Source organism: Genypterus blacodes, unplaced genomic scaffold (assembly GCF_046128005.1).
Source record: "Genypterus blacodes isolate CSIRO-AG114 ecotype Tasmania unplaced genomic scaffold, CSIRO-AGI_Gbla_v1 ptg000120l_1, whole genome shotgun sequence".
Lineage (NCBI taxonomy): Eukaryota > Metazoa > Chordata > Actinopteri > Ophidiiformes > Ophidiidae > Genypterus > Genypterus blacodes.
In genome coordinates, this window is record NW_027466923.1 from 219,786 (window position 1) to 241,520 (window position 21,735).

A 21,735-nucleotide genomic window follows, 5' to 3' on the forward strand; every position below is an offset into this window, starting at 1 on the left:
AGGTCGGGGAGAAATTTAAAATAAAGGTCACGTCCTGTTTTATTGTTCTCCTCCTGTATATGATGATTTAATGACTGGACATATTCATAAAATGTCTTCAGTTAGGTTGAATGGTTGGACAAGTATGAAACATTAAAGCACATCGAGTTTCGTATTTGGAGTCCTATAAGCTTATGTGGGTTGGGAAGAAATTGGCAATACAATTGAGGATTTATACAATCAAATTATATGTATTTCATGTTATATTAAAATTCAGACATCTGACCAGAGTAGTGGAGATTTTTGGAGAGGAGAGGAGAAGAGAGGAGAGGAGGATAGAGAACATTTGAGGTTACAGTGTTGCAAGAAAACAAGCCGAGTGTGAAATGTGGGTGGGAGAAAGGTGAGAAGGCCAGACTCAGACGAACCGTCTGAGTCTAGACATTATCTAAAGTGCAAAGAGTATTTGAACCTCAGGTTATGAATAACAACAGATGAGAGGTGGGTCAGAGATTATTGTCTGCTCTGTTGGGACAAAGTAGCAGCAGAAGAGAGCTCAGTGTGCAATAGAACCATTTCTATCATCAAGTGTAGAAGAAATTGTGGTGCAGCTGTTGAAGCGAGTTGCAATTTGGCCAAATTCTCCGACTGTGAATATGATGAATCAATGAGTTATCGAATGACATTTACGACCAGCTGTGCATCAAAACAACTGCATTCTGTGCTTATTCAGCGACACAAAATAAAATATTTAATACAAAGTTGCTGTATTCATCTGGGGTATAATTCATTCTTATTTGTCATCGAGCACAGAGAAAATATCTCTATGCATGGAGTCCAGGTGTCTAGGCTGCAGTAAAGATGCTGAAATAACAACAACCACTTAAATAAATATCCAGAATGTCAGTAATAAAGACAAAGAACAACAATTACAACAAATTTAAGTTGTAGAATACTCATTAGGTACACATTAAGCCTTACGAAATCTCCAAAAAGTTATTCTGGGCTTCTGCTTGATGTCGTGATCTCAACACAGCTCACACCGACACTGAACAAGAGAGTCGGCAAACAATCCTTTACTTCCTTTGTTGTGTGAATTTGCATTTTCTAGCTGAAAGCCTAGCTCTCCGTGTCTAACACACATTATCAATACTTGACAGGAGTTGGTGAAAAATATTTGGCCACCTATTGAGTGTAATTATGACTTTGCAGTGTAATATTCATTAATGGGCTCTGTGTTATTAATGTTTAAAATCGGAATGTGTTTTGTCAGTGGTGGTAAAAAGCTTTAATTACCTCAGATTGAGAGGCTTTTAACACCAGTAAATAGGGATTTCCTGTATTTTTCCGAGAGGCGCTAGATGAGCAGGATCAGTGTTAGTCTGGAAACGATGGAAGAAAAAGTCCTCTCCACTATGAACACTGAGGAATCGAAGCATGATGTCGATACTGACTGAGTAATGTTCATCTTCATCTGCTGCCAACTCCCACAAAACGTCCAGTAGCTCACCTTGTTTAGCACTGGTGTGTGTGCAAGACGGCGCAATGGATCACACATATTCTAATGCTCACCAAGGTATGGAATGTAACAAAACTGTGGAATGTAAACAAAATGGCAAGATGAAAGATGGGACGACGAAAGACGCTCCATTTTTAAGATTTTGTTAGAAATAAATAAATAACTAAATGCATATCCAATAGCTGACAGGCGAAGAGACAGCTCACTCTGCAGGGATGCAAGTGGGGTGTGTGTGGGGGGGTTGTGTGTGTGTGTGTGGGGAGGGGGGGAGGGGGGTGCAGCAGACTTGCAAGGCAAAATTTGGTTTTTACAGATTCAAATATGTCAAAGTATGTCATCGTCTTATCCGGTGCAAACTTTTGGGTTCAGTGCATCTGTGTCACAAATTTGTATTCCAGGCATCCACATGAATCAGGGAATCAGGGAATCTGGATTAAATCACATGAAATTATCTGGGTTATGGGAAGTCTTGATTTTTGTTTTATTTATTTAATGCTGCGGGTCTCAAACTCTACTACATGTTCGACTAGTTGCACATGAAGTGACCCCTGGTGGTGAGACGACTCTGGAAAACCTCTGTTGAGCTACGAAAAATGTTAAATCAAAAGGAGTTGTGCTAAACTATTCACAAACAAAATAGGTTTCATTAAGAAAACCGTAATTCCTTATGTTCAATTATTGAAAATAGCTCACCTCCTCCTATGTTCACACTATGTACTAACAGTTTACATGGCAGTCGGTAACTTACTATCCTTAACGCACACACGTACTAATGAGGCCATTCTGTGATTATTCTTGGACTCGGTGGCTCATAAGTAAGGTGGTACATAATGTAGGTGTTCTCTTTTGCTCAGAGGGGTTTTAATTGGTCCAAAACTGATTTTTCTACATACCACATAAATGACATACCTCCCAAGTTTCTCATTAAAATCCCCTCCATGTACCTGGTTTCTCACGTACATCATCCTGACTACCATAATGTATTAGTAATCATGACTACGGTCCACACTCGAGACGCTTCAAAGTAACGTGAACATGGCTGCAGAGTACTAATGGATTTATGTAGACACACACACAGAGACACACACAGACACCTACCATTGCGGTCTATGGCAAATGGTGTCCCTGCAGTTACAATTTCGTAGTTGCAGATCTGGCTGTACTGTGGTGAACAGTCCTGGTCCCAAGCTTCCACCTGCAACACATCACCATCCAGTTCTTACGAGAGTCATGTTTTTAAAGCCACATTATTAAACTGTTGATCGCTTTGATAAATAAACAGGTGTAACAAGTAGAAACATTGAAACTACCTGCAGTATGCTGTCGTAGATCTTGCCTTCTGTCACAGACGCCTTGTACAGTGGCTCTCGAAACACTGGTGAGAACTCGTTGACATCGTCGACCTGAATGTGGACCACAGCCCTGGATGAAGGGAGGAACAGAGGAGCAGGGTGGGAAGGAGAGAAGATAGGTTAAAATCAATCCAGCAAACAGGGTGGACACAAAGGGCAGAATGAGAGAGGAGACGGAGGACAGGTTGATGGAAATAAATACATAATAAATACACCAACTAAATACAGATTTGAGTAATTGCAGGTACACACTTTATTTTTCTTCTTTTGATATCTGTACTCAACCTGGCCTATTGGAAAAGGTCTTCTGAGGACATTCACCAGGGATAACATTTGTGCAGGAAAGCAAACAAATGATGCAATAACCCAAATATATTATGAACTCCTCATCATCTGTGACCTTCTCTGACAAGAAATTGCAATGTGTTTGAGGATGCACATCTGGCTAATTAATGGCATTAACTTAATGAGGCCTATTTAGAATGTCATGCAGGGATAATGTCACAACACAAGAACACACACACACACACACACACACACACACACACACACACACACACACACACACACACACACACACACCATGTGCCATCTTCCACTGTGATGAATTTCAGTCTCTCTCTCTCTCATACACATTCACACTCACAGCACTGCCAACTAATACTGATGGGCTGGTAGAAAATATGACTATATTCAGAGTAGAACTGTAAGTAAGGACACAACTCCCATTACTCCTATGTTTAGATCTCAGCAAACAAGAAGGGAAAAGGAAAGAAAATAGAAACAACAAAGGTCTACTAATCATAATGTTGTAATGTCAGTGCCGATATCGTTTCTGCAAACACATACAAACTGTGGTGATATGCTGGAAATGGATGAGAATGAGAAATAAATCATTGTTAATAAATACAGTGGAAACTAGAGAGTAAAACGTCAACAACAAGAGTAGAAGCCCTCTGCTGGAACTCTACCAACTGCTGCAATGTGATTTTCTGGCAGCTTCCAGTTGGTGGCACCACAGTGGAAAAAAAGGCGGTGGACAAAAAAATGATAGCTTTCCCAAAATCAATGGTTCAGTGACCTCAGAGCAAACACTAAAGCTGAGATGCAAATCACATTGACATTATGGCTTCTTTGTCATTCCATGTCCTTCTCCCTTCCCCTCCCTCCTGCTACATTCACAGGGAGGATTCGCCATATTATATGAGTGCCACCCCGGTCCAACACTAAGGCAGAGTGGAAGTGGGCTTTTAAACCCTCCATCAGCGAGATTAATGCTCCCAGACGTGCAGCTTGAGTTCTATCCAGGCAAAACAACAAACAAATGTAATTTCCACTTTGTAATGCTAATTATTGCATTAATTACACTTTAATCATGTATGCATCACGTTTTTTTCTCTGAAATAACCAAGCTTGAACTTGAACAAATTACTCTCATTAACGTTGTAAAATGACTTATTTGATGTGATGATTTTTCTTTATCCTATATTGTGCTGTACCAACCACTTTGTCAGTCAATTACTCTGGGTTGTATTTGTCTTTGGAAAGTGCAACACAAATAAAGTTTGATAACATTGTTGCATTAAAATGATCATAATATATCAAGGTTTGGGATAGGCTTGCGTCTTCTGGATGCCCTCATTCTACCCTCTGGCATGAAACACAGCACGACAGACCTACGTGTACATCGGTAGCCATGGGAACCAGTGCTTCCTGCTTCTGCCAGAGAGTTGGAGGAGCATCCCACAGTTCATGCTGTATTCATACCCCCTCCCTTGATGAGGAGTGCCCTCAACAGCACCGGGTGCCACTTCACTCACGACGTGTGTAGTGTGAGGGTGTGGGGGAGAAATGGTGTAGGCTTACATGTGGAGAGTAATTGTCCCCTTAAAGAATAAAATGAGTCAACAAGTAATCCAGTGAGTGGTCATTTGGTACAGAGCTGCCTGAGGAACTGCATTAACACAAACCACACAAATGTCTACTTTCATATCAAGCCTTTCCCAGCTCTATCCTCAGCTAATCAACAAGACAGGTGCAGTAAAGGTCACATACTTCAACCCAAAATCAATGCAGGGAAAAAATCCAGAGGCACTGAGCCATCTCTCACTGGAAAAGTCTACCTTAAGCATCGAGTACAGAAGTTCCTCACGCAGACAGGCCCGCCTGCAAAATATCTAAAAAAAATCTTTCACTTTCTGTTGCTTTTCAAATACTGTCAATGTTCATGGAATATGCAGTAAAGGTTTGGTTGCGTAATGCTTGACTAAAGCTTTTGTATAATACAGTACATGTTGTGTTTTATGTCCATGATTGTTGTTATTGTTATTGTTGTAAGATTTTATAGGAATATAAGTTGTTTGCGAGGTGACAACTACTGGGGAAGCAAATAATAACACATTTCAAACTCTTGTGCATTCATGTCATGTTTCTGTTATTCTGTCCACCCCTGTAAATCACATTACAAAAGGAGCTCCTGAATAACAATGAGCCGTATTACCATAAGTTGATAGCCAGTGATGTAACATGTGACAGCTTGAATAGTGATGTGACAATCACCGTTTCATGAGGGGGTTTGTTGAACAGCTTAACAGAAAGTCCCTACATGGAGTGCTTGTGAAATGAATAATAGAATTGTGAAACACTGACAGTGATCACAAATATACCGCCGATGACATTCAAAAGAAGAAGGAGAAGAATTTGTATAAAAGACAAGACACAAATTGAATGTTAGTAGAGCAAAGCGCGTTTCGGGTTCTTTCCTCATTCCCCTTCAATGGAAACTTTCATGCTGTTCTCTCTCCCCTGTGTCGCGCTGCTATGCGTGAACACTGAAGGCTGAGGAGGTTAGAAACCAACTCGCTCATTCTCTTTGTTAATGACTACTGCAAGAGCCAGCCTGACAGGGAACTTCTGTCTGACAAAGGTGAAGGGAAGTTCATCATTTCTGTCATGGTGAAGGAATTCTTGGCAGGAAGATCCTCTGAACCCTGTTTGTCCCCACAGCAATCTCACACTCAGTCACCCTGTCCATCATCTGCTCCACCACAATCATGATGCCGTTCATGAGAGCTCCATTAGGACCTGCTTGGAGGTTTTTCACTGGTGTCGAGTGCAGGTCACAACCCAAGCACACACACACACCCACACACCATGTGGTCATATATCATCACACATTTTAGCACAAAAATAAAAAAATTCTCATGACAGATGGTTGAAAAACAACGCAAAACCCACACACACAGGTACACACACACACACAAACACACTCCGCTTGACTTACTTGTGAGATTTCTTCCAGTCGGCCCCACTGGGTCCGGCCCCACAGTCGTAGGCCTGGATAATGAATGTGTACTCTTTCTGGGTCTCACAGTCTACAGCACCACTGGACCTCACCACTCCTTCGCCCGATGTCCGATTCAAGACCACTGCCTCAAAAGGAGCCTCTTCACCATAGATCTTAAAGGCACAAATCTCTCCTACAAAGAAAGACAACAGGTGGTTTTATATGACATTGTTCACAGGTATGTTGTATCAAAGTTGTCAAACTAACACTAACATCATCCCCCTGATGTGAGTGTTAGTTTAGTGTCGGAGAACTTGGCACAAGTCAAATGAACCAAGTGTCAAAACATTTAGTCTCTTTTTGTTGCAATGCAGGCAAGGATTTCTATCATTATACCAGTGTGGGTGCGCATTTCAAAGGCTGGATCTAAATCTAAAGTCGTGAGCAAATTATAAAGAAGAAAGACAGCAAGAGTGAGAGAAGAGCTTTAAGAGTTTGGAAGAAATATCTAGTTGATAATCCTGAACAGAAAAGTGGTTTGCTTATCAGTAGGATGTCTTGGATAATCCTAATCTTTACCTCAGGGGAAAAGGAGAAATAGGCCACGGGTAAGGAAGGAAGGAAAAGTAAGAGGGACAGAGCGATAATGGGCTTCCATGCGGCTGTTCCCCAACTGGGACTCAAGATGTTGCTCAGCATGTGGCTCATCAAAGGACAGTCACTGAAGAAGCTGGCTGTCTAATGTGGAACAGTCAGCACAAAAACATCAGACTTGGAATGAGACAGCATTGAGGCTGCATTTTGTTTCATGGCCATCTTGTGGGAAGGATCAGACATCCGAGAAACACCAACATGTGGAAACATTGCTCGACATTTCCTTTGCCGAGGAAACATTTAGAATTTATATATAAGGATTAGGAAATGTAACGGTGCATTTGACAGTGTTTTTGTCCTCTCGTGTGCGACGGACTAACACACCCAAATCAGCACATTACACACTATATGCACACACACACAAAGAGACTCCACTCACTATCTAGCAAAGTCTGGACTCTCTGAAATCTCAATCGAGTAGATGAAGTCACGGAGGCGGCTTGAGTTTGGTTTTCCCCAAACTACAGGATGTCGAGTCAGACTGGATATAGATACTGAATATGTTTAAAATTTACCATCTGAAATTGATGTAGCACCGACTGGCTCCTGAGCAGATGGGGGAAAATAACAGACGTCACACGGGGAGAAGCAGGGAAAAGAATCTTAACAACCTTCAAACAATGAGGACTTCTTCTCATCGTTGGAAGGGAATTGAGCCGTAAATCAGGGAGTCATTTGTTTTTCTTTGAAAGGAAGTTCTATTATTTGACTTCTTTTATTCCTTCTTTCTTTGCAGTGGTAATTTTATCACAGCCGGCAGTAGCTTAGATAGTTGAGGATGAACCATACTCCTGGCATTTCCAGCACAGTTATCACTTTACATTTCAAACCAAGCCTCGTTTCTACACACAAATAATCTATGTCATGAGTATACACCTCCTGGGAAGCCATTGTGACACCAGTAATTTCTTCGGTAGCGGAACAAAAAAATGAATTTTGATAGTCCCCTGCATGTGTTGCATTTGCTTTGAATGGGTGTGTGTGTGTGTGTGTGTGTGTGTGTGTGTGTGTGTGTGTGTGTGTGTGTGTGTGTGTGTGTGTGTGTGTGTGTGCCTGTGTGTAGATGTGGTTGTGACTCTGGAATCATCTGCGGAGTTCATCCCCCAGCACAAGTGTTTCTTTTCAGGGATTTGGGAAATCTCCTTGTGGCAGGAATAAATACCTGCAGCACTTTGTACCTGTGCAGGCTGTATCTCTCCCAACATAGCGGGATATATTGGAAACAAAAAGCAGTTTCCTCTCTAAGCCACAGCCCTCGCTTACTTTCCTCCTATTTACATTCCGCTGTCATACACTGTCTCCCCCCCCCCTTCCTTTCTAGCTGGATTCCTTTTAACCAGATTAACCTTTTCAAATCCCCTTCTTGATGCTGCCAAACACTGGGCTTCAAAGTTTGATCCCCCAACCAATTTTAAAGTTACTTGACCTGTGTACTGGCCCCTATGAGGCCTTATCGAAATGAAAAGGTCCCCCAGTATTGCAATGGATTTGTGATGTATATGTATGGAAAAATAATATCAAACACTCTAGGAGGTGTGGAAAGGAAAAGATAAGCTCAACTGTGCTCCACCACAAACACACACACACAACAAACAAGAGCAAAGAGAAAGAAAATAACTGTTATTATCACACACTGCTGCTGCCTATATGTATAAACTTTGACTTGGTGGTGGTGGTGGAGCAGGAAAAGGACTTAAAAGTCTGAGGTAAAAGTGGAGATTTTCTGCTTCATCTGCTGTGAAAAATGCATTTCTCTGGATTATGCTACAAGAGAATGTAATGGAGTCATGGAATGGAGGGATGAGAGAGAGAGAGAGAGAGAGAGAGCGAGAGAGAGAGAGAGAGAGAGAGAGAGAGAGAGAGATGAGGAATGAGGAATGAGGAAGAGGAATGGGGCTTGCCAAAGTGTATGGAAATGTGATGACAAAAGTTTCTGATGCATTCCTACTGTGTCAGCAAAAAGCGAACGTGAATACACACACACACACACACACACACACACACACACACACACACACACACACACACACACACACACACACACACACACACACACACACACACAACACAAACTTGTAAACTTGCTCCTATGATGCTCCATCTAGTATAGGTATAGGAATGACTTCCGGCCCACTACCCATCCTGTGGTTATTATTATAGATTATAGTTATTCAAAATTATTCTCTACTATTAACAGTTGGTTCTCTTATTTTATTCCTACTTCCCAAAGCTCCAAACAGAGAGGTACCTTACAGACTAAGGTTTTAGGGGGCGTCTCTGTGTTTTACCCGGGTCAGGAGCCGTTGCTGTATAGGCCTTAAAGCACTTTGAGACTCTGCAGTGCTGTAAAGATGAACTCGTCTAGCCTCTCATCAGCCTCATCGGACAGAACTCACCCAGTCTATAGATGAATCGAACTCTAATCTCTATGTCACATGGAGAAGCCGTAACTTAGCAGAGTAAATATCTAACTGTACAGATTTTTGCTAAAGGGAGTTGACTTGATTCCAAGGCAGATTGAGAGTGAAGACTCGGAAAGTAACGGCTCGATAAAAACAATCATCTAAAATGGATGGTACTCCACAAAAACATGAGCGGCATAAACCGCATCCACAGAGAATGTCAAGCTGTCAGAAAGTATAAAGTATTTCATGGTGTATTAATTTGGCACTATAATGGAACAACACAAGACAGATACAATTAATGAATAAATTATGATCCACCCGCCGACATATTTTCATAAGGAACTGACACGTATTTGTTGTAACAAAATTAACTGGAGGTGACAGCGCATTTCCTTTCTTACCCAGGCCTCGATTTTGAAGGCTAAGATGCAAATACTGTAAAGGAAATAAGGATTTTAACTCAAATTTAAGTGCAAAACTGTTTAAAACCACCATTGTAGACATACTTATGCTTTCCTACTCATTCACATGTCTGAATAGCTCTTCCATACTGTGGAACCCTCAGCTGATCTATGAAGCTATACAATCCTGTAAAAGGAACCTGACATTTCTGATTCATAGTCTACTTAAGATAAGTTTTGATTTTTAATTATAATTCTTTATTTAAATGCAGTGTGAAATGTGTGTGCAAATGAATAAGATTAGTGTGTGTTTATGAACGTTATTATAAACTTAAGCCGAAAGACGGAAGATTGATTTAGTATTTAGTGCTTTTGGCACGAATCGGAATCAGCCTCCAACAACACAGACAGCAACTAAGCAACAATCATCATTGAACAAACAAAACGCTTCTCATTGATTTATATTTTTTTAGAGCTAGAGCGTTATTTGTTTTTATTGTGCTTTGGAAAACCTGTATTCATCCATAAAAACCTGCTTTATTGGTCAAATATGCATGTTGCATTTCATGTTGCCAATCTTCATTAAATCTTCATTAAAAATATTTTTCAATCCAACTAATTAATTGATATTGAAAATTATTTTAATTGTTAGTTGCATCCATAGAAGAAACATAAATACATAAATAGGTTGATGCTAGATTGACAATTTGATGCAGATAAAGTTGTGTTTATTAGAATGCAAAGCAACCAATACAACAACAAACAACTCAAATTCCAGGATGATTTAAAAAAAACAAAACACTTATTATTTAAGATTTTGAGCAGCTCACCCCCCTGATGTCAAATCGATGGTCTGCTAAAGTCATTTGTCATCAAACTCTACATGATAGAAATAGAAACCTTCATGATTGTGTTCATTCTTTGTGACTGTTGCTTTGTTTGCAGTGTGTGACTGTGTATGATTTCATGGATGAGGTGAGGAGTGTGTTTCACACCCTGTGCTGCCACTCAGTTTTAATTAATGACAGGATTACACCTCAACTGACTAATAACCTTCTGCCTCTCCTTCATTCACACACAGACACATGCTCACACCTGCACAGTAAACATGATGTGAAGGTAAATCATTTTTAATATACATTTCACTTTGCTCCGTCTAAAATATATTGAGTTTGCTGAAGATAAAACAGTGCAGCTCTGAAGGTAAAAGCTCTTCCACATTCAGGTTTGAAACATTAACATTGTATACATTCCATTTCCTACAATAAAGCCAAGAATTTTCGACATTTGCAACATAAACACATCACTAAATGCTTGGCTTGAGTAGTTTTTCAAGTTTAATCTATTAAGCATTTCATTGTAGACAAATAGCGGGAGAATTCAGCCATTTGAAGGCAATACTTTGTTCTTGGGATATTCAAAAGATAAACTGTAAAAAAGCCTTCCTCACAATATGGCCTCAGAGTGACATAAACCATTTTTCTTTGTAGCTCTAGTAGTAGCATAGAAGTAGAAGAGAAGCGCGCAACGGAAGGGATTGAGGAAGAAGGAAGAAATGCGACATGCATCACCGAAATGAAATTGTTTGGTTATTTGAGGTTCTACTTATTCAAAAGACCTCACTTCAACCAATTTAACAGTCTGATGTCATACACGACAACATGTTCAACATACTGCAAAACGCACATTCACCCACTCTTAGAATACTAATGAATCCATATTGATACAGGCATGCCTACACACATACACACCATACTAAATCAAGAATAGCCCATAGGCAGCATTCAACGAATAATACGAAGAATTTGCCAAAATAAAACTATAACAGAAAACAGCTCAAGGGATGAATTAGAATGCAAATCATCAACATCAATTTTCCTACCTCGTTCCCAATCCCCTCTGCAATGAAAAACTCATGCTGTAAGGAAATAACATTGATTTGTTTAGAGCCGGTTTTGGCACTCGGAAATGCAATAAACAGGATGAGTATTCACGTGTTTGTGTACGTGTGTGTGTACGTGTGTGTACGTGTGTGTGTGAGTGTGAGTGTGAGTGTGAGTGTGAGTGTGTGTGTGTGTGTGTGTGTGTGTGTGTGTATGCCAGGGTGAGTGCGTATCTTGGACGGCGTACGATAGCAACCATATGGGGCGCCCACTTAGTTACAGGGAAACAAGGAGGCAAACATCAGAGTCTCACTGTGTAGCTTTAGATAGCGGGCCACTTCTTAATTGCATTTGGGAGATAGTAGCCCCACCCACTTGACCTCAGGGGTTACGCAACAACAGCTCACACGGACAGCAAATACACACACATATGGGTACACACACTTTATTAAGGCGTTCTATTGGCCCAGGACCACTGCACACACGATATAAATTCAATCTCCAGGGGCTTTGGACGTCTGCAATGCAATTAAAATTAATTGCAGCCTCTGAAGTTGGGGATTAGAATGCGTCAGAAGAACAGTGACTGTCAGTGCTGCCTGTTAATTGAACTGCATGACACTGTACTTATGTGACTAAAAGAGACTCCGTGAAGCTCTATGAGTGAAGTATTTAAAGGTGATGAAGGTTGGATACGTGGGATTTAGCCGGTGAAGCCAAACAGAAATATTTACTGAGTTCATTCATGGAGCTAAGGTAACATACAGGTTAAGTTGTGTACTACAAGATAATTAAAGCTGGTTTGGAGCTTATTCCACCTTTCCACTAACGAGTAGTAAAGTCATGTTACCTCATTATTATTAAAGAAACTCAAAGATTTATCCGCTCTAACCCGACATTGTGTATTTCCGGGGACCTGCGGGCCTGCAGACTGTGCTGCAGCATATACAGGCCGTATATGCGTTTACGCCGTTTCCATGACTTCATCCAGTTTTTGTTTTTCAGTGCTGAGAAAGCGTGTCGAATTGTTGCTGCTTCTCGTCCACCTGTTTGTTTACTTGGATTGAGTCACATTTGAGCCGAACATGATCTGGAGAGCTTTGCATGACTTCTGGTTGTGTGTGTGTGTGTGTGTGTTGCGCTGTAGTGGCCAAATGGTTTGAGTATATTTCCACTCCACACCCTAGAGAGGAACAAAAGTGTGTGTGTCTCAAAGTCCTTTGACAGCTAAGTATACAAAAGCCCCTCCGTTTAGCAGCCCCTACTGTAGAATACAAATATGAGCAACAACATGGAGAAACCATCTGACTTTCATACACTTATAGTCAAGATTCAGGTGCGATAAAGAAAATAGAGCGAGGACACCAGAGACATGAGGAGGACGCTGTTGACACGAGCCGATAAGAGTTCAAAAAGATACGAGAGAGTAAATTAAAAAGTGAGTCGAGGACACCTTTGAGAGAAGGCAGAAACTAAAGCGAATAGAGGAGAGGCAGTGGGGGACACAGAAAGAAAGAAAGTATAAAATAGAGAGCGATGACGGGAGAGATTTAGATAACCAACGCAGGTAAAAATAGAACAATCCACCTCTGTAGCTTCCCCTCCTCCTCCTCTTCTTCTTCTTCACCCCTCCTTGCATTTTCTCCCTTCCTCCGCAGCAGTTTTCACAGGGGTAAGCAATTATTCAGCTCTTAACATCAGATGCTCCACTGCACTCTTGCCCTCCTTTACTCCTGACACACCTCGGCCACTATTTCTCTATCGTCTTCTTCACCTCTCTTTTACGCCTCCATTATTCCTTCCACTGCTCCCTGACAGCTCAAGGCCGAGTGGTTGACAATTAAATGGCTTCCTGGATAATGGGCTTTCCACTGTCTTGGGCGGTCTTGTGCAGGTTCTTTTTCCACATACACAGACGTAGACATACATAAATCTGCATGGTTAAAGTACACAGAGTCCTCGAAAAGAGTACGGGAGTAATAAGAGCTTCTTGCAAGGGTCACAATGTGGAAAGGAGCTCAGGAGCAAAATGTCAACTAATCAAACAGATGAAGAAGTGGAGAAAGGAAGCGTAGTTCGCTACAACACAAGAATATCCACTTACATAATGTACTTTAATAGTTAATTGAGGCACTGTTACTTTACTTTATTGTATTTTTACTGGACTACGTTGCTGCTGATGGAAGATGCTATAAGCTGATAAAAGATGAATTATTGCTGCGTTGGTTTTTGTTTTCTTCCCCAAAGCTGCAGAAGTTTTCAACCCAACTTTTATTTCCTTCAACATGAGTGCATTCTTTTAAAATTGAGTGCACTTTGCTGCTAATACTGCAAATACAAGCTGAAAGCTACAGCATGTATCCGCTGAATACCTTATCACATCCTGATACAATCTATAAATTGAGCGCTCTGTGAAAAATATATCGCCTCTGTAGTGCCTCCTACTGATGGAGGTTTGATTAGGGTAAAACAACTTTAGAGTATAAAAGAATACCAGCATTTACCACAAATCTATTGCCAGTTTGGGCATATTAGTGAGTGCATCCAATGCTTTTGCACACTCCTCCTTAAAATACTACACCATTTAAATGAGTGAGAGTAAACACAGAGTAATCTGTATAGTCATTGTGTGTCGAATGCCTTTGCGACACAGCTCAAGTTTGCCCACAGGTGTAAGAAACAATCAGTAGAGTCACAGAGATGTCAATCAAGGGTTTGCCCTCAGTGACTAATCAGGTCGACTGTACTGTGAACTGACATTTCGTATGTTTTCTTTTCTTGAACATGGGTGGACATGAAACAAAAAAACCCGTCCAGGGCCAGCAGGAACACAAGGTTTACGTGATTTTCATCTTGGACCACAAATCCTGCTAGACACATATTGTCTAGGACTGGGGGGGCTGCCATGGTTCTCAGATAATCACAGGCTAGCAGGTACGGCCGGGAGCCTCTGTAAGCCTCTTAGCTGTAAATGTCACAGTAGCCTCGACTGTGACCTCTGTCAGCTCAGCCACTCGCTTAGAAGAGAAGGACATGGCCCGCTGGTTTTGAGAAGACACATACACACAGATGTACCCCACACACTGTCCACACACTGACTCTCATACGTGCTTCACTGCACACATGCATTCAGGCACCTACGTGCAAACTCACCAATACACACATGCACAAAGGTCAAATTAGCCATTAAAAAGACTTCCAGGGGTATGGAGTTATATTTTGCAATCTCGCAATGCTTTACTGTGTAATAAACAACAATGACAACATTTAAATGTACTGAAAATTGTGATTATTTGTCTGTAGAATGTAAGTAAGATGCATCCATGGACAGAAACTGATATTGTCACATCAAAGAGTGGAAATTAGCCAAGGAAAATAAGATATATTCTTAAACCGCAAGTGTTGCAGGTTGTACATGTGCTTTTCAAAATTAAACTAACATTTTAAATCCTTAACTATGACCGTTTGGACATTTTCACTTTCATTTATTTAACCCAACTTAATAAAGGTGATATTCAGAGTGTGTAAAAGAGTGTGCTTCAGACCCACTGATGTGATGTCGTTCCCTACACTTAGCTTGAAAGCTTTGGTTCTGTCCTTGCAGTTCCAGGTCCTTTACTTGTCACATTTATTTGCTTGAGGGGTTAGATTAGGGATTGAAAGAAGAGAGGCTTTCAAGGCAGTTAAGGTCCTACAGGCTCATCTTACTGGATGCATTTCAATAGCTGTTAACCTGAAACATGTAGTGCCAGGAAAAATATAGTTCTAAAGTGGATTTCTAATAAACACCCCCTCCACTTTGGGCTGCCAAAATATAATAATGGAACACATTGCCCTAGATTTTCTAAACTGCCTTTTAAAAGCACATATCTTTAAGAGAATATGGAAATAATTTGTCTGTTTTTGTTTCTCCTTTTACGTGTCTCATACGCCTTATGTACTTTTTATGTATGTGGTTATTGTTATTTTGAAAAGAAAAACATTTTCAAGTGTGGATAATTATTTTAAAAGCTGAAGGAGCAAGAGTAGTGTCAAACTTGGGATCCAGTTTTATGTTGATGATTCATAAATAAATTATATTTGGGAGATTTGTTCAGTGTGCATATTTGTGAGATTGTGGCCAGCCAGACAAAAACAGGTCAAAACAAATACCCTGTCACTCAGAGCTACAGCTACTGTGCTACAGGGAAGGATATGTCTGGTTACTAACGTTATTTTAACAGAATAACGACAACATGGAATTGGAGAAAAAGCAGCTTTCTCCTGAACTCTGAAACCTACGGTGACCTCATTCAATTATAAATAGACGAGAAAAAAAGAGAAAAACAGTCCATTCTGTGCTGGCTGTTCTGGCTAAAATCAATGATGCATACAAACATGGTTGTCTGCCACAAAAAGGTTTTCAGCCCCATGGTCCAGCATTCAGTCATTCAGTGGAACAAAAGAGGTCTAGATTCTATGCTAACCCCGTCAATCACAAAGTGAAAAGCAACACTTTGAGAGCGTGTACATGGACGCTGAGCTGTGTGTAAAACAGCAGCAGGCTGTTCACAATCCACCTTTGGAACTAAGAACAAAAGATAAGAAGTAGAGCAACTGAAATGAAGAGTTGCTGATAACATTTCCTGAGCTGATGACAAGGAGGAGAAGACAGCAAAGTCTGTCAGTTAACTTTCTATCAACAATTCTGGATGAATGCTTTTTGAAACTTATGGGATTCTCCTGGGAAAGACACAGACACTCGCACGCACACACACACACACACACACACACACACACACACACACACACACACACCAAATCATCTCATAAAAACCTAAATCACGACAGAAATGTGTAATGCATTGTAATGAAAGGTTTAGTAACTATTGCTAATCTTCTTTTAGAGTTCTTTCTAGTTCTGGATGGATTATCTACAGTGTGTGTGGTGGGTTCATGTTTTTGGATTAATTCATTCCATTCAGAGACTATAATTTGGCTCAGGTACCATCATATCATTGTGTTGTGATCCATCAAGTCATTCCAGTTTCCTGCGGGGTAAACACATCCTTGACTCAAAGGTCATGTGGCCATCTTGGACTGATGACTATGGCGCCACAAAACAAGCAGGCAGCATCAGCACTCGACCTTGAATTGCACTTTGAGCATCTTTGAAAGCGTAGCGTGTGAGCAAACTACAAAGCCATCAAAGTGGCTTTTTTACAGGGCTCTCAGCCGAAAGATAAAGCCACACACTGACATTACCCACACTCAGCTGCCGCTCACTGTTACACAATGGTTCAAATGGCCCACAGGTTCACCCCTCTTCACTCCATAGCGCATTTATTTAGATGCACCTCTCCGCTATTCATTTCCTCCCCCTCTTTTGTGTCAATCTCTCTCTCTCTCTTTTTCTCGCATCTCCAGGTTGCACGTTGGACAACAATGCGATCTGATTATCTCAATAACAAATCTGGGTAACAAAAGCAGATCATAATACAAGGTGTAAATAGGGCTTATGTGTCGGTGAATCTGTGTGTTTTGCCCTATACTAGCTCCACCAGCTTACAGAGAGAAGCAAGCTTCCTCTCCTCTCAACGCACACATGCCTGCCCATGCCCATTTATCAAATAGCTCCCGAAATATAAACAATTAAGCATTGCACTACATGAAAGAGTATAAATGAAACATAAAAAGATAATCCTGTCATGTCACTGTTCTCACTACCAAACTTGTGTTTAGGATTCAAAGCTTCCCAGTGAAGAAACTACATTGCCACTTCCTCCTTGTTTTGTCATCATCGTTTGAAAGAAAAGCTTGCTGGATGATAGCCCGGTTTATTCTTTCTGATGTTTTTCATTTTAACGATTTAATGGCATGATTGGAAACTATCGCAACAACAACAGAACAACGGAAATCCAAATTATGATGCAGCAGTTTCAGCAGAGCAAACAGCTCAATAAGCCATGGCTGTGTGATTTTAGTGGTGAATTTGGAAGGATTCTGGAAGAACGGAAGGTTGGGACTTTGTCTAGCAATGACACAACTGATATGATCTATGTGAAGCACAGTGTTCTGCTGTCAGATGACAAACCTTCATCTTTATGGCGCATGTATTGGAGTGCTGTCCCCCCCCCCCCATTCCACCACATTATCCTGTGGGTTTAAAAGACATGCAATGTTGACATCGTGCCATAAATAATATGAATCATAAAGTATCCTGTATGAAATGTTATTATAGACATTGACTGTTTTGCCGCAACTTGCACAATGGTAAAATATGAGGATGTGACGCATTCTGTCGGTGGATCTCAAGCGGAGAGGTCAGCCAAATGGTGAACAGGCACTAACAGCTTTAAAGAGCCTGTCCTTGATCCTGTAAAGCTGTTTGTAGTTATTAATGTAGTGTCGAAAGGTACCGCATTAAAGAATGTTCTGGCAAATAGTTACTGGCTCCATTCCCATCCAGGCATGCATTTCTGTGGAAGGTCTGGAGCTTGCAGGGAAGTGAATGATCCTGTCCATTATCATTTCTCCCTGTTGGCTGCATTGCTGGCAGATGTATGATGAGTACATCTACAATGCAATTAAGCAAAAGTAGAGAGAAGGTGGCCATAGTAATGTCACTGTGCACAACGGGTTGATTTTTAATAGTAATAGCTATTCAAAGCTATGTCCCCTGACAGGATAAGGAAATTAGCCCAGGGCGGAGAAACACAAAGGAAGCTCACATCACAGGCCATCAAACGTCTGGAGGGCCATGATCATGAACCCAGCCGGCAAACTTGTGACTCCATGGTAATCAGGCGTACTTCTGCAACCTATTTCAAGCTGGGCCGTGTAATTCCCTTTTAAGGCGTCAAAAGCTCAGGCCTGCCGGCTCTAATGTCAATAAACTGTTGCCTCTGCTGCACCGGGAGAATTCTCTGACTGTGCCTTCAACTAATAACTGCTGTTTTATTATATTACCGTTTAGATTATAGCGTGTATAATTACCTTCTGTTTAGTTGTATGTAAGCGTGTTCAAACACTGACCTGGAAAATATGAATGTCTCATTTAGTCAGTCTCTTTCTTTTATATTTCTCTTCTCATCTTTTGATTTGTGCATAATTCTGTAAAGCAACTACTGTGATTAAATGTCATTTTAAACCAAATTTAAAACTTCTCATGCTGAGGGTGGGATAGAGCACCATTGGTTCATAGGAATGTGCTAATGAGTGCACTGAGGATTAAGTTTTAAGCAGAAGCAGAGAACGAGGGAGTGTGAGTGTGAGCAGAGAGTATTTGAGTGTGAAAGCAGGGTTTTAGGGGCAAACCATGCTCTCAAACTGATAGATGTTGCACTCGACAAACGGCAGGAAAATAATGCCATAGATTTACGATGTTGCAAGGGGCCTTGGTGAAGAATAGCAACATAAAATGCCAATACCAAACGTGCCTATTTTGAACAAAACTGAACATAAGAAGAAACACAAAACCTACCCAGAATCTGATGCCAAGCTGCCTTATGCTAAAGTCAACACAGTATTTAATGGAGGCCTCACTGAGACTAACGCAGGCAAACACAAGAGACTCTTCTCTGGCTCTGAAATTTTAATAGAAAAGTCAGAGGCCATGCTAGAATAAAGCCAATGATGAAAAACCAGAGGAAACCTAATGCAGTTTTAAGATTCCACAGCAAGAGTTTCCTTTGCCATAAATAATACTATACTACTCAATCCAGTGTTCCTGAACCTTCAACACAGTGAAGACGAAGGACATGGACCTCTGAGACTTATTTGAGTACCGGCGGTGCAATTTACAGTCATAACGTTATCACTATTGGTCAAGTAAATTGGTGTTCCAGAGAATGTGAAAGCTGTGACAAAGGGAAATGATGTTGCCTCGGTTTGTTGATCACACATGTACAAGGGGGAGAGAAGAATGTAAATAACTAAGGGAGACTGGAGTCCTAGTTAAGTGGAACATCTTATGTCTATATCAGAATCACCTCGGCAACAAACTCCACAAGCAATCCTGTTATAGATAATGACGGAAATGTCTCTGTGGTGGTAAACGGTCAAGCAGCTGAAAAAAATAGTTGTCTGATGGAATAATACAATTTGATTTTTGCGTTCTAACTTCATTCCATGATCTCTGGTGAGAGAAGTTTACTCCCAGCCCAGTGAACGTCGTGTCTGATGAATTTTTCCTTTTCACAGCAGGATGGTTCATTAAACAATACAAACTGTTTCTGTAATGAAGTCTCAATGGACTAACAAGCGCTGTGAAAGGGAACTTTGGCGGAAAAAATTGAACCCCCACAAGCTGTCCACTAGAGGAGAAAAACAGACATAAACACACAAATCTAATCAATTAGAGGACACATTATGGTTAATTTGACAAATGGGAGGGCAAAGTAAGCGGTCAGCGTACGTGCAAGTGCTTGTGAAAGGGAGAGGGAGAGGATTGCAAGTTTTTGTTCTGCACAGTGAAAGCCTCATGTAAACACAGATGGAATTACTCATCAATAATGTGGGTCTAACAAACAGCCCTCCTGATTTTAAACATTAATAGCCACACCTCTTCACAGGTCTAAATGCCAGCCAGTGCCACCCAAACCAGCTCATGGTGTCATCGCATTGACTGTTTAAGTCTATAATACCGAGCGGTGGAGCTTGTTAGAGATTATTTGTTGTTTGCTGCCTAAAATGTTTGTAGATCTGTTGTTTCCCTGTGGTGTTTTATAAAGGGGTGTAGAATTCCGGCGCTGTAATTCTGTGAGCAGACAGGGCTGTGACAAACCCTGCAACCAGATGAAATAAATTCAGCTTTCTCGCTTGTCTCCACATTTGTGAGCAGATAATAATTTCTATGGATGTTTAACCGTACACTAAAGGAAAGTATGCACGACATAAAATGAAATCTGACAGGTGACATTTGAAAGCCTAGGGAGACCTTTTGCATGCTAATGCTTATTCAAATTACATCACCAAAGCCGGCCACAGGGTGTTGGTTGTGGGGCAAGAAGGCAGCCAGAATTCCTCAGAAAGGTGCGCAGAGAAAAACATCTTGTCAGGAGGTAATAAGCAGTGTGGCTTTGATATGCTGCCGAGGTTAAGATAACCTAATCTGTCAACTTTCATTGATCTCTGCATGCTCGTTGTGTTTGTCATACCATATGGCAGCTGAACACTAATGCATGTGGCGCTGTCAGGTTTGATCATCTCTCAGGTCTGCTGAGGTAAATATGAGAGTGTCTTCTATCCATTTAGAATGATTTGCTATCATGAATCACAAGAGGCGGTGGACAAGTACAGCCAGTTGGTGTTGATACTAAAGGATTACAGTCCAGGTGCATATTAAGATGTCTTATCTCTTTAGTCTCTGACTCTCCCAGCTGGACACACGCACACACACCTGGAATCTGCCCAGAATTCCTGCTGGTCACTGAGCACCTCTGCTGCAGTAATTGGGGGTTAGCTACCTTCACCAAGGTCACCTTTCTGGTGATTATGAGGGAGGAGCAAGTGCTGTTCATTTGCTTTCCCTTCGGAGATTTCTCTTGCCACTTTACGAGATCTAACCTCTTTTCTAATTAAATATTCAGCCACAAAATATCCCACCTTTAGGCCATCACTGGTCCCATAAGTAATTTAGCATCAAAGTCAGTAATTCACTTTGTACTTTGACCACGTCCACATCACCACCAGACCCTGGCCTAATATTAAATACAAAAAAGTTCTTTAGCAGTTTGGAAAGAAAGTACAACAAATAATTATAGAGCCATAGCAAAAACATATATTGCCACCTTGACATAAAATAAAAACCAAAAGTCCACAGAACACCTAAACATTATCTAAGGTCCAGTCGTAGCCTTTTTTCCTCAGTTTATCCATAATTGGAAGTGGCATTGTTTGTTATTTGCATTCATATTTCATCTACATAGATAGCAATACTGTATGTAACAGCACGGGGTTGCATTGTCACCTTCTTGTTAATTTGGCCAAACAAGCCTTGGGTTGTTCTCAGTAACCAGATCTTCAAAGTGGATTGTATGAGCTTTTTCTTCCCCGTGCTAGAATCTCTCAGCATGACATTCCCAGCCATATGAAATGTGATCTGAAAATGCAGTAATCTCATTCTGAGAGCCCCTGTTGTCATAGAGTAAAAGGACATGAAAAGGTCAACAAAAGGGCTTAGAAGGGCAGGGGAGGCTGGTATTAGATTGTCTTCATCTCTTCTGCGCTATGGGAGGCAGGAGAAATTGATAAGGGAGATTTTCCTTGCTCCCTCC

The 21,735-nt window shown here is 41.0% G+C and overlaps 1 protein-coding gene across 1 annotated transcript in view; it reads right to left on the reverse strand.

Annotated features, from left to right (window-relative positions):
- LOC143009998 (calsyntenin-2-like) overlaps nt 1-21,735 on the reverse strand; it is a gene marked incomplete at its 5' end in the record, with an annotated part of 55,825 nt that overhangs the window by 23,034 nt on the left and 11,056 nt on the right. Inside the window, 3 exon segments of the mRNA XM_076162106.1 lie at nt 2,597-2,693; nt 2,809-2,920; nt 6,134-6,329. Of these exon segments, the coding sequence (XP_076018221.1) occupies nt 2,597-2,693; nt 2,809-2,920; nt 6,134-6,329 (405 nt within the window).